The sequence below is a fragment of the Phyllostomus discolor genome, chromosome 14, assembly GCF_004126475.2.
Source record: "Phyllostomus discolor isolate MPI-MPIP mPhyDis1 chromosome 14, mPhyDis1.pri.v3, whole genome shotgun sequence".
NCBI classification, from domain to species: Eukaryota; Metazoa; Chordata; class Mammalia; order Chiroptera; family Phyllostomidae; genus Phyllostomus; species Phyllostomus discolor.
In genome coordinates this window covers 44410558-44423496 of record NC_040916.2, presented here as the reverse complement: position 1 = coordinate 44423496, position 12939 = coordinate 44410558, and the positions used below count along the sequence as shown (strand labels likewise).

General features: G+C 42.4%; 1 protein-coding gene across 4 annotated transcripts; it reads right to left on the bottom strand.

Annotated features, from left to right (window-relative positions):
- Positions 1-300: 300 nt before the first annotated feature.
- Positions 301-12138, bottom strand: MRPS21 (mitochondrial ribosomal protein S21). 4 transcript variants are annotated; one of them, XM_028502739.2, is made up of 3 exons: positions 12058-12138; positions 11470-11583; positions 301-1341 (listed from the first exon to the last, which is right to left on the bottom strand). In XM_028502739.2, the coding sequence occupies exons 2-3, from the start codon at positions 11550-11552 to the stop codon at positions 1161-1163; spliced, it is 264 nt and encodes an 87-aa protein (XP_028358540.1). In that variant the 5' UTR covers positions 11553-11583; positions 12058-12138; the 3' UTR covers positions 301-1160. The 4 variants fall into 4 exon arrangements, with proteins under 4 accessions (XP_028358540.1, XP_028358541.1, XP_035871886.1 ...); XM_028502740.2 differs by lacking the exon at positions 12058-12138 and adding an exon at positions 11864-12055 and having other exon boundaries at positions 1040-1341; XM_036015993.1 differs by lacking the exon at positions 12058-12138 and adding an exon at positions 12008-12031 and having other exon boundaries at positions 1040-1341.
- Between the last annotated feature and the right edge of the window lie 801 nt (positions 12139-12939).

Genomic DNA, 12939 nt, shown 5'->3' with positions numbered 1-12939 from the left:
TTAAACTATATTATTACTGGGTTCCAATCCCAAATTACAATTCAGAAGGTCTCAAGTACCATCCTTGAATTTGCATTTCCAAAAATTTCTCAGGTTATATGGACACTGCAGATCTGAAAACCACAGTTGGAGAACTGCTGCTGTAGGTGTTTCTGGCTCTGTGCCCCTCTAGTTCTCAACACTACCCTACTCTCTTTTCTACCATCCCTCTGTTGGCCTCCTTTAGAACAACTAAAGGAATGAGGGAAAACAGGTTAAGAGTTATGTTAAGGATTCCAGCACTCTATAGTCTGCTTGACGGGTATCTCAGAAGCAGAATTTATTCCAAACATATACATCTTTCCTTTCCTTCTTTTACCTAACAGTTAGGGGGGCAGTTCAGCAAAGGGTTAACAGATGCTTTTCCAATGGTAAGATCATGCTTTGTGTTTCATAACATTTGGGTAGGAAATGGTAAATATATTCCACTACATTTTAGAAAATTTCCTCATTTCTCCTAGACTACTTTAAAAAATTTATTGTAGTAAAATATACATAAAACAGGGGTGTCAAACTCATTTTCCCGGGGGGGCCACATCAGCCTCGCGGTTGCCTTCAAAGGGCCGAATGTACTTTTAGGACTGCATAAATATAACTACTCCTTAATGTGGGGCAAGGAGCTTGGCACTGCCACTGGGCAGGAACAAGGTGCTGGGCTGGATAAAGCAAGGTGGACGGCCAGATTCGGCCCGCAGGCCTTGTGTTTGCCACCTGTGACATAAAATCTACCATTTAACCACCTGAGTGTACAATTCAGTGGCTTTATACATTCACACTGTTATGCAACTATGCAACCACCACCTGTCTCCGCAACTGTTTCGTCTTCCCAAATTCAAACTCTGTCCCCATTAATCAATAATTCTTCATTGCCCCCTCCCAGCCAGCCTTTGGCAACCACCATTCTACTCCTAGACCACTTTTGATCCAGTTTCTCTTTCACTTAATGAAAGAGAGGGACCATTGCTGACCAGTGGGATTGTTTCTACATACACAGGCCTTCTTATAAACATGTGATTGAGTTTTATTGCGAGAAATGGCAAGAGAAAACAGGGCTGCAGAAAGAAAGACTTGGAGACGCGCCTGGATAGAGGTTCTCCTACTGGGCCCACTACCCACAGGCCTCAGCAGCCCTGCCACGGATCCGGCCGATTCTTTCGCATCAGGAAGTTGATCTTGCGAGTCATTTCCATGTTGTAGATCCTCCGGCAGGTTTCATAGCTTTCCCTCTGTCGGCGGCGGCAGGGCTTCTCGTAGTACCGGCGCCGCTTGATGTCCTCAATGAGCCCATCCATGGTGAGGATTCTGCATGAAGGCAGGTAATGAAGTTAGAAGCTTGGGCTCATTACTATTCCGTTCCAACTTTATAGATGGTCAGAAGTCAATTGACCAAACAACTGATGCGACGTGGTGGCAATACAGCATTAACTGCCTATTTATAGAGACCCCAAAAAAGAATTTGGGGGAGTAAAGAGCAGTTAATTGAGTGGTTCTTGCTCTTGGGGAATTTATCGTTGAGGCCGTGTTCTCAACCTTTTTTCTACCACAGCATGCCTGAGGATTATGACAGTCCTATAAGAACAGAGGCTACCTGTGGCAGTGATTCTCAACCAAGGGGTCATTTCAGAGTCTCCGCACAGGGCGAGTCATTGTAGTAGCAATAAAAGAAAATCAGTGAGGGCGATGCCTATTTGATGCTTAGTGGGGAATACAGTTCCATGATTGCTGTGTTTAAAAATTGATATAGCTGAAGCCAGTAGGTCTGAGAAATCTCTGGGTCTACTCAATACAGGGAAAGGGGAGACGCTCATCACATCTGTGACACAAAAGGGAACATTAAAGTAACAGCCTCACCCATCATTTTTCCACATTCCGCATGCTCCCACCCACTACGGTGCTGCCCAGTCCCTGAACACGCTCTAACACCAAGTCTTTACTCACGCTGCTCCCTGCGCCTAGAATGCCACCTTTGACCCCCAGCCACCAGCCTTCTGACAGAAATTTTCATCTTTTTCATGCCAAACCCAGATGTTACCTTTCCACAAAGGCTTCTCATCTTCTTTAATTAGAGGAAACCATTTACTTTATTGTAGACCTACTCAGCAATTATTTCATTCTGCTCTTCCATTAGTTACTTACACAAACATTTCTCTCATTAGACTGAAAATCCCCAAAGGCAGAAACCACATTTTATTAATCTTTAAGTGACCATAAAACTGAGCTCAATTTGTTTTTTTCTGCCTCCCTAACCCCCTGCCAGGTCCTTGCAATCCAGCTTCACCTGTTGGGTTTATAACACACCTAACTCAAACTCACCTATTTGTTTTGTTTTTAAGATTTTACTTATTTTTTAGAGAGAGGAGAAAGAGAGGGAGAGAAATAGCAATGTGTGAGAGAAACATTGATTGCCTCTCACATGCCCCCAGCCAGGGACCTGGCCTGCAACCCAGGCATGTGCCCTGACTGGGAATCAAACTGGTGACCTTTCAGTTCGCAGGCTGACTCTCAGTCTACTGAGCCACACCAGCCAGGGCTCATCTCTTTGTTTTTACTGAGCCAGGATGACATGGAGGCTTATTTTATAATTTATCTAGTCCCTGGACTCTTGAGAGCTCTGGCTCCTATCTGTAATTTGTCTCTCCTTCTCAACCCATCATCAGTTGACCCAGAGGAGATTGGAGGCACCTGCTGCTGCTGCCCTCCATTCCTGGCATTGTTTACATGGCCCCATTCCTGCTTTCCCTGCCCTTTCATTATATGTAACAAGTCACAAACACAAATGGAAATAAGGAGGTTGAGACATGGCTATTATAATTGGAAGAAGGGCACACAGGAAGAAGCTATATAGAGAAGCCACCAGCTACTTCTGCCTAGTAGGAAACTCTATTTATTGCTTCTATGTTGTATTACAAAGCCCAAGATAACAACAACAGATTGAACATGAACTTGAAAAGATTTGAGCTTTGGGTAAATTACAAATGTGAATAGACATGGGAACCACTGTGCCTATAGGATCTCTCCCAGCCTCTTGCTGTTTAATATTGAGAATGATTTGTAGGCTACCAGAGAATCATATTTGTATAAATCAGTTTGTCCAGGTTTTAGTGGCAGAGAAATGAGAGTCTAGGGAATTGCCATGAACTCCCAGAAACAGGTAATTTGGGTTCTGTTGGAAACTGTCCCCCCCAGAAGTCATGTGGACCCAACACTAGTCTTACAATAGAAAAGCCACTAAAGACCAAAAGACTCAGTATTTGCCCATGAAGGATCTCCTTTGATGGCTTTCTTCCTCAATTTACCCTTAAATATCAGCACTCCTTCAGATTCTGACTATAAACCATTTAGTTTCTGGTTACATGTGATCTTATTACCCTCCGCCAGTGAGCCTCAACCATGATGCAACCACCCCGCACATGGTTTTTAAAAGGTACTGAGGCCTAGGCCCCATTCCTCAGAGATTCAGACTGACCTGTCTAGAGTGGGATTGTGCACTGGAAATGTTGTAAAAGACCTCCAAATAATTCTAATGTAGAGCCACAACTGAGAGCTGATCCAGCACTACTCCTGATCTCTATGCCTGACCCCAATCTTACCTGAGAGCTAGATTATTTCCAAATGCCAAAAAAGCAAATTAACTGTCTCCTCCTAAAACCTATCCCTCCTTCTCTATACTCTGTTAATGGTATCACTGGTTACTCCAGTTAAAAATCTCAGTATGTTCCTGGACTAGGAGTTCTCCTTCACCTCCTACATCCATAGTTACCATATCCTATAAATTTTATATCTTGAAATAGTTTAGATCTTGTCCTTTTCTCCTTTCCTGTGGCCACAGTTCTAATTATGGTCTTTATTATCTTTTATCTGGAGTACTGAAATAATCATCTAACTGGTCATTTAATGAAAAAGTACTTATTAATAATGCCAACTCTGGAAGCCAGACACTGTGTTAAATGCTAAAGACAGAAAAAGTTAGACATGTTTCCCTACCTGAGGTCTAGTAGAGAAGACAATTATACAAGAACTACAAGAGGGTGATAGGTGCAAAAGTAAGGGAAACACTGCTACAGAAGCACACAGGAGAATCACTTAAACTGGACTTGAGGATGAGAAGGTGGTAATAAAGGCTTCCTAAACTTATGTGAGTTGTGAAGGATAAGTAGGTTGCCCTACTTCCATTCTCCTTCCTTATACCAATTATTGTCCTAAAACGTAAACTGGATCATGTCACTCTGATGCTAAAAAATCTTTTCCAATATACAAAATAGTCTACGCCAGTGGTTCCTAATCTTGTCTGCACATTACAGTCACCTGGGGATCTTTTAAAAATTCCACCCCCTAGGCCACCCTCCAGATAAATTAAATCACAAGGGGAGAGGAACATGGTGATTCCAATGTGCAGCTAAATCTAAGAACCACTAGTGTGAGCCTGAAGCCCTAAGCAATTGAGCTGCACCCCACTTCTCTAGCTTCACCTTTAATAACTTGCCCTATAAAGCCTATGCCCTGGTCACAATCAGCTGGGTGCAGTTCTCCAAGCATACTGTGTATCTACTTTCTACCTTTGCTCAAGATGTTCTCTTTATTTGGAATATCATTCCTTTATTTTTTCTGTTTCATGAAATCCTATTTATACTTCAAAGGCCCAAATCAGTAGTTATGTCTGTAAAGTGCTCTAGGTGAAATTCATCCCTCCTTCCCTCTGTGCCAAAGCACAGTGGCTCTTAAACATTACCATGTAGCAAAGGAAGACTTGTTGAAACACAGACTGCTGGGCCATCTCCAGTTGCTGATTCCACAGGTCTCGGGTAGAGCCCAGCAGTGGACATTTCTAACAAGCTCCAAGGTGCCACTGACAGTCCCAGGAGAACCAACACTGTAGCACGCTGTTAAGGCCTCTTTTAAAGCATTAATCAGACAATGTATATTTAACTGTGATTTTTTTTTAATCTTCCTTACTGGGTTGTGTGCTTAAGGTTAGAGATTAAGCCTTCTTCAGTAAATATATGATACAAATGAGTCCCCTAGGTGACTGACAAATGCCCACAGCTCAAGGGATTCAGTGACTTTATAACAGACAACAGTTCTTGGGAATATTGGCTCAGAAAGCCTCAATATTACCTGTAGTAAGATGGCACATTAGATTTTAGATAGGGTTTTTCACATCCATGAGCCTAATTACCATCCTATGAAACTGATCAAGCAGGTAACCTCATCTATTTACAGATTAGGAAACTGACATTCAGGGAGGCTGACCTGCCCAAGACCACAAAATGGAGCTAGAAGCAGAAATCAGGACTTTTAGTGCTGTGCTCCAAAATGGACTTCTGCTTCTCAAACAAAACCTGCTGAGGTTCCGGAGACAAACGACAGCAGTGCCCATGGGCAAAGGAGACAACGAGGGAGAAAAGAGCTGGGCGAGGCTCCTTCATCAGAGGAAAGAGATGGAAGCCAAGAGGACAGGGCACAGTCAGCAGAAGGAATGATCCAGACATCTAAGCATTTACTTCTCTCTAGACCTCTTTTACTGCTGTTCAATAAAACCCACTTTTTGGTCCAGATACTATATATTAGAGGAAAAAAACCCCAGAAAAAAAGTCTCTAAAAGAAAAAAACCAGATATGTAATATAAAAAGAACAAGGAGACTGACTGAAGTTGAGAATAGATTATAAAAGGAACACAGCCCCCCTGGATATGACTTCACCTAGGAAGGGGGTCCTACTGGAGCAACAAAGACAATTTGAAAGCAGGATGAAGAAAACTGCAAAGGGAGGAGGGAGTTTAGACACATACTCAGGTATCCTACTGGAGTTTCAAAAGGGGTTTGAAACAGAAGTGATCATCTTACAGCAAATGCTTGTGTCATGAAGCAAAAATACAAGGCAAGAAAGAAGTACCAGAAGAAGAAAAGAATGGAGGAGGGGAAAGAATGAAAAGATCGGTGACCCCCAATGTAATTATAGGGTTGCTAATGGTGTTCCCTGGGTGGTTCTAACTAGTTCCTAAACACAGACCAAATAAATTCTAAGATTCCAGGTGGGGATTCCCTCCCCTACGCTGCACTTTCTAGTTATCCTACAAAGCACAGATCATCTTTAAATGATCCCCAGTTCCTACCGTAGAGGCATCTACTCAATTTATGTCTAATAAAAAGGATACAGGAAGAGCTTTATAGAACTCATGAAGTAAAAGGAGAGGATATTAATTAATGATGTTTCTGCTTCTAAAGGTAGTTCAAGGACTGGAAGACCAAGAGCTTTAGCGTAAACAAATCAACCTTGAGTTCAGGTGCCTGGCAACGTAACACTGAAGGAGAAATCAGCTGCCAGTTTCAATGAAATTCAACAGATTATGTAAAAGGAGCTGGGGGAGGTTGGAGGTGGCAGACTCACATGTCAGTGTAGCTAGCCTATGTCAGGACCAGAGGCTCGCCTACCAGAAATAAAAGGGGTCATTTAGGCACGCATCCAGTGTGCTTGTCTTTCCTTGCTTGGGGCCAGCCAATCATGCAGGGCTTCCTAGCAACCCTCACTCTCTATCTCCTCATCCCAGGGCACCAATCAGGGCCCTTGCTTATATAACAAACATTTTGCAGTGATCTCACTGGGCAGACACATAGGCTGATTCCTTTGTAAGATCGCCTCTGCTCGCCAAACATGCCAAAGTTTTAACCACCTCTCTCTCCTCTCATTTGCTCTCTACCTACTGTTGTAATTAGACCTCAGAATGTGTAACTTATTTTTAAGCTACCAACTATCAGAAAGCTGAGAGAGATAAGGAGAAGCCTGGTATGTAATAGATATATACAGAAAAGGTGGCCAGAGAGAGGACGTTAGGGAAAAGAAGAGAAAAACAAGTGAAGAAGAATGCATCAGAAAATGTTGTGTCTGACAGACAGAAGACTGGGACACACCAGGACCAGCTTACCCATATCTGCATGCGTAAAAATCCTTGCCTATAAAATTATTCTAAGAGCAAAATAATATATATTAAAATACCACTTTATTTCCTGAGGCTAAAAAAAATTTATGGGACCTGGCTGGCATAGCTCAGTGGATTGAGTGCGGGCTGCGAACCAAAGTGTCGCAAGTTCAATTCCCAGTCAGGGCACATGCCTGGGTTGCAAGCCACGGCTCCCAGCAACCGCACATTGATGTTTCTCTCTCTCTCTCTCTTTCTCCCTCCCTTCCGTCTCTAAAAATAAATAAATAAATAAATAAATAAATAAAATCTTTTTTTTAAATCTTAAAGAAATTTATGGGGATACATATATCTAACACTCCAAGATAAAAAGGAATAGAAAAGCAGTTTCCTAAAATCTAAATCAACAAAGTAACTTTCCTTCCCAGAGATAATAAAAATCACTGCCACAATACTTGCCCAGTGCTGGCTCCTTCCAACCACACAGCCTTCTTGCTCTGCTTTCCCTAGATAATCCCAGCCACAAAGTTCGAGTTTTCCAAACGCGTAAGGAAGCCTAAAAGAGACCATCACACCTCAGGGCCTGAGTCTCTGAGGCTTCAATCTCTTCATTTATTTTTCTGTCTAACCACTCCACTTCTTCTGTTTAATTTCATTTTAAGCATTGTAAACTGGTTTTCCCCAAACCTATTACTACATTGGTATTTTAGTGAAGAACAAGTAATGCCACGTTTCTTAGACCTAAGGGTACTTACTATGGAGAGACAAAAGTCTCTGAATAAATTTGGCGCATCTACCTGGAGCATCAATTTTAACTTGAGTGGGGGGGAGGGTGCTAGCCCTAAAAGAGACATAATAGCAACAGATTTTTAAAAATTTACCTAAAATTTTATTTTAAAAAGAGAGGGAGAGAGAACTAGAGAGATAGAGATAAGAGACAGAGATATAGAGAGAGAGAGACTCTTCAAAGACATTCCCTGTTGTTTGCTAGCGCTGGCAGAACCCCACCCTCCACCCCCATACAGGCATATTGGAAATACTGCAGGTTCGGTTCCAGACCACTACAATAAAGCAAGTATCGCAATAAAGCCAGTTATAATCTTTTTGCTGGTGGGGGCGGGGTCTCACCTTCATTTGTTTAAAAAAAAACACAACACCTATAAATAAATAAAGCGAAGTGCAATAAAACAAGGTACGCCTGTGGTTCCTTCACTCTCTGCTGTTAAGGATATTTCAGTGGAAAGGTTTGACAAACACTAAAGTAAAAGACTGAGAGATAAGAGGAACATTCACATTCATTAAGTAAATATTTATTGAGAGCCTTCTATGTGCCAGACACTTTCGTAGATGCAAACGATATACAAATGCAAAAGCACGGGTGTCTATCCTTAAGAAGTCTGTCACAATCCTGGCTGATTTGGGCATTTTAACAAACACTGCTGGTCAGATGCTGCCATCCAGAGACCCTAATTTAGCCTGAGGTTGGACCCCAGCAGCATGAATTTTTTAAAAGCGTTCCCAGGTTATTCTAATTGGCAGCCTGGGTTGAAAACCATGTGGTGTCACACTGACCAGTCTCCTGCTGTTTCTGATGACAGACCCTTAAAAGAAGTATGGGGCTGCAGTGCCACAAAAAGGAGAAAGGACAAAAGAAGTTTAGAGATACTTGGAAAGGGCCTAAGAACAAGATCTGACATAGTGCCAAGCCAGATGGCACCAGGTATTTTCTCTTTCTCTCTCTCTCATTCATTCATCCCTCATCTACCACCCACCTAGGATCAGAAAGGATTTTTAGATAAAAGAAAAAAGAAAACAGAAAAAGCAAAACATTGTCACCCCTCCAGGCAAACAAAATTAGAAATACATTGTTTTCCAGGTTTTAAATTGGTTAAGTGGAAATGGGGGATGAGAAAGCAGTGCATATAGAGGAAATAAATACTGTTATTTTAAAATGAGATTAGCAACAGAATAAACAGGAGGAACCTTGGTTGAAAAGTTATCACTGTCTATAAAAAAAGCCATTTAATACCACCAGCAAACTAAATCCTCATGACAAAATAAAGCTTAATTATTTTCTAATTTTCTCATCTCTTAGGCCACCTTGAGCATAACCTGATGATCGAGATAGAGAAAAACCACTACAGCAAATTTCTCAAAATAAATAAATTACCCACAAAGCAAAACCAAATAGGTAAAAATTTCCCTTAAAATAGCTTCCAAATTATGATAATAGGTAACACATAATGCCTAGTATGTGGTGAGCACTGTTCTAAGCACTTTAATTATAACAAATGAATCCTCACATCAACCCTATGAGGGTACTATAAAGTCCCACTTTACAGATGACAAAACTGAGGCAGAGAGACATTAAGTAGCATACCAGAGATCACGAAGCTAGCAAGTGGCAGAGCTGGGATTTGAACCAGGTAGTCAGCTTCAGCGTCTGTGCCCTTAACCTCATTTATGTGAAAAAACTATTTTCAGGCTGTGGCTTGGCCAAACGTATTAAAGTTGTAGCTACTTTCTTGATTTTAAGAAATGGTGTGATAAGTACAATAACACCGCAACACAAATTGTTTCTGGCTTTTGTCAAAGAAACTAATTTCCTAAAAACAAACTTCTTGCTTTTGTGTTATCTGCACTTTAGGAATAGAGGATGTGAAGGATGCTACAGTTGAGACTTTGAAATCTGTTTTACCATAAGTAACAGCTCCCCTCTGGCATTCATAACAATACAAACATCTCAATCCTCCCGACTAGAAGGGCCATCAAAATATATTACACAGAAAAGGACTTACAGAGAGAAGCCAGAAAAAGGGTGGAGTAATCTGCGAGACTTCCTTTCCCCAAATTTAGCATTTCATCCCATTAGCTAATTCATACAGAGTCTGTAAAACATTCATTTTGTGCTTTCAATTACGGGCAGAAAAAGGTCATGAGACACTACAACCCTCTCGCAGACAGCCACTAGAAGGAATGAAATAAGAGAGGTGCGAATAAGCAGCAATAGAAAGAAATGAAACAGGGTATCTTACCACTGGGTGGGTAGGTAACGGATTATTTTCACTTTCAACACAAATGGTAATGCAGAGGGCACAGTTTCTGTGCAAGGATATGACTGGCACGCACAGACACTGAATGAGGAAATGGGGCTGACTCAACACCAAATCATTGTAAAAGACACACAAACCATCCTCAGCCAGCAACAGCTTTTCACTTACACAGCTCCTGACAACATCTTTGCCTTCATGTATTGTGGTTTTCTGCCATCCAGCCAATCACACTCAGAACTCTTTGCTTTGCTAAGAACTAGGTTCTTTTTCATTTACCCTCTCAGTCCCCAAGAACCCCACCAATATTTAAACCCAGTCAAGTAAGGGTTCCTAACTGGAAAATAACTGCCACAGGTATCTCTATTTCCAGAGAAACTAGTAAATAATCTCGTAACATAGAGCAAAGAACACTGTACTAGAAATGTGTGTTTTATACTCCTCTTCATCATTCAATAATGGTGTGACCAAGAAGTATAATTTTACCTTCCCAGACCTCCTTTACTTATGAAATAAAGCTACTACCTCACTGGCCTTAAGGTTGAGGGCCACCTCATATAATCTCTTAAAATCTCTTTCATCAATTCTTTGATAATTCAACTCAACAAGCATTTGTTTCTCCAAGCTCTGCTTCATGCTGGAGAGAAAAAATCAAGAATGAAGCATGCTTAAGAAACAAGAGTGGACCCTGGCTGGCATAGCTCAGTGGATTGAGGGCAGGCTGCGAATCAAAGTGTCGCAGGTTCGATTCCCAGTCAGGGTACATGCCTGGGTTGCAGGCCATGGCCCCCAGCAACCACACATTGATGTTTCTCTCTCTTTCTCCCTCCCTTCCCTCTCTAAAAAAATTAAAATAAATCAAATTAAAAAAAAAAAAAAGAAACAGGAGTGGTAGGGCATTCTTCAGCAGGGTCATTCAAATCTCTTAGTCTACAGCATTCAGAACACTTCAATACAGCACCTCCACTCCAGCCAGTAAGTATACTTCCATCTCTACGTTTCTGCTTATGCAAGTAACCTTCCTCTAAACCTATAATGCTTTTCATCTCTTGCTTGCTCCTCCAAGATTCCAAATCTGAATTTGTCTTCTCCATTAGGTTTGTCCCACACCAATCCCTCCGTCAGCTTTCTATGCATCATGCATAGTACATGATGCATACAGGAACATCATGTTCCTGCTTCCTTGGCAACTTTGTAACTTAATTTTCCCTTTGGCTGTATTTGAGGTCTTGGAGAGAATTCAGGTTCATCATCAAAGGAATGACAGCCGATGAATAAGCTTCATATAGCTAGGTTTCTGAGGACTTCATTTCGAAGACAGTAAACTGAGGGGCTGAGAAATTTCAAGACTATGCACACCTGGACTGGCACTGGTTAGAACAACGCATGGCAGGGGAGGGGAGAGAACCACCACACTTCTCAAGAGAGTTGACCTGAGCATGATTCTGGTCCCTTAACAGTTACCTGTTTAAGGTCCTGTATGCACCATCCACGTTCCCTTCCTGCACCATCACAGTCCTGGCAATGAACTTCAGATGTTTTGCCATGACTTGAAATTAAGTCTTCACTCCGTAGGACCTAAAGAATGATGGAGAAAAGGAAAAGAACATATAGAGACCAGGTCAACCAAACCAAACCAAACCAAACAAAACAAAACACACAACAGAATACACACTCTACCGCACGGCTTATTCAGTCTGGATATGCAACGTGCTCAATAAGACAGGCACGTGCAAGTTCTCATAGCCTTCACATCACACGCCAATCGTTATCAAGACTCCCTCGTTCTTTCTGCCCATATGAGCTCTACCACGGGGAAGCAAAGAGGTGGTAGCAGGCTGTCACCACGGGGACTGACGTGGACGAGCACGAGAGGATCGGGATGCACCGCAGAGCCCCCCTCCATCCAGGACCGTTCGTAGCTCCAGGAGGGCTGGGGTGGGAGTTAGGAGCCGAGTCTTTCTCCGGCTTTAAAAAGGGGGACAACTGCGCGCAAACGTGCCCTCCCGCTGCACCGGCCTTCCTCTCCCCACCCCCAGCACCCTTCCTCACCCGGCGCCCGCCCGACCCCCGCCAGCGCCCGAGCCAGTTCGAAACCGGAAGCGGAAATACGTAATCTTCTGCCAAGCAAAGAAACACCGACTGAAGGGCGTGGGGGGAGGTACCAACGCGGAAACCATGGCAACGTTCTTTCTAGCTGGGGTTGACTGCCTCTCCAGCCGTCCCCACCCGACCCCCACAGACTCTACACCTGACAAAGCAAAATACTCGTAGCCTCAAACCCCCTGCAAACAACTTCCTCGCCTTCTGAGGGGGTCGATGTCCTAAGGCTCCGGAGATCAGCCCGATTTTGTACCCCTTAATCCTATTAAGTCTTTAATAGATATGTAAGGCATTTCTTTTTTTGGAAAGAAAATGAGCATGCTTCCTGTTTTCTCGTAGCAAAGAACACGGATTCTTTGAGGTCTGCTCTCCGGATGAAAAACAGCGTCACACCCCTCATCTGCCTAAAAACTAAGGAAAAAAAGCAAAATGAACATACCATGAGTTTCCTATAACATCATCTTTCAGCTGCATCACTAAATAAAGAACTGGGAAACACCTGCAGGGTTTAAAATGGAAGACTCTTTTATGTCATTTTGCTTCCTAGTGAGACCTAGAGAAATAATTTTTTTTTCTTTCTCACTATGGAAACAGCTTTCCTTTTATTCCTATGTCACTTCTACATATCCATTTATGGTTATTCACAGAAGTTCAGATCCAGTGCCTACTGGAAAATAGTAGGAAACAGCTCAAAAGAAGAAAGCAGATCCCAACCAGGTACTTGTGCAACAAGGTTCTTTGAGTACCTCCTTTAAAACAGGTGCGTGGCACACACCATGATAAGTTTTACTAATTAGTTCAGAGTAAGCCAGGCTCAAAATACCATAATAG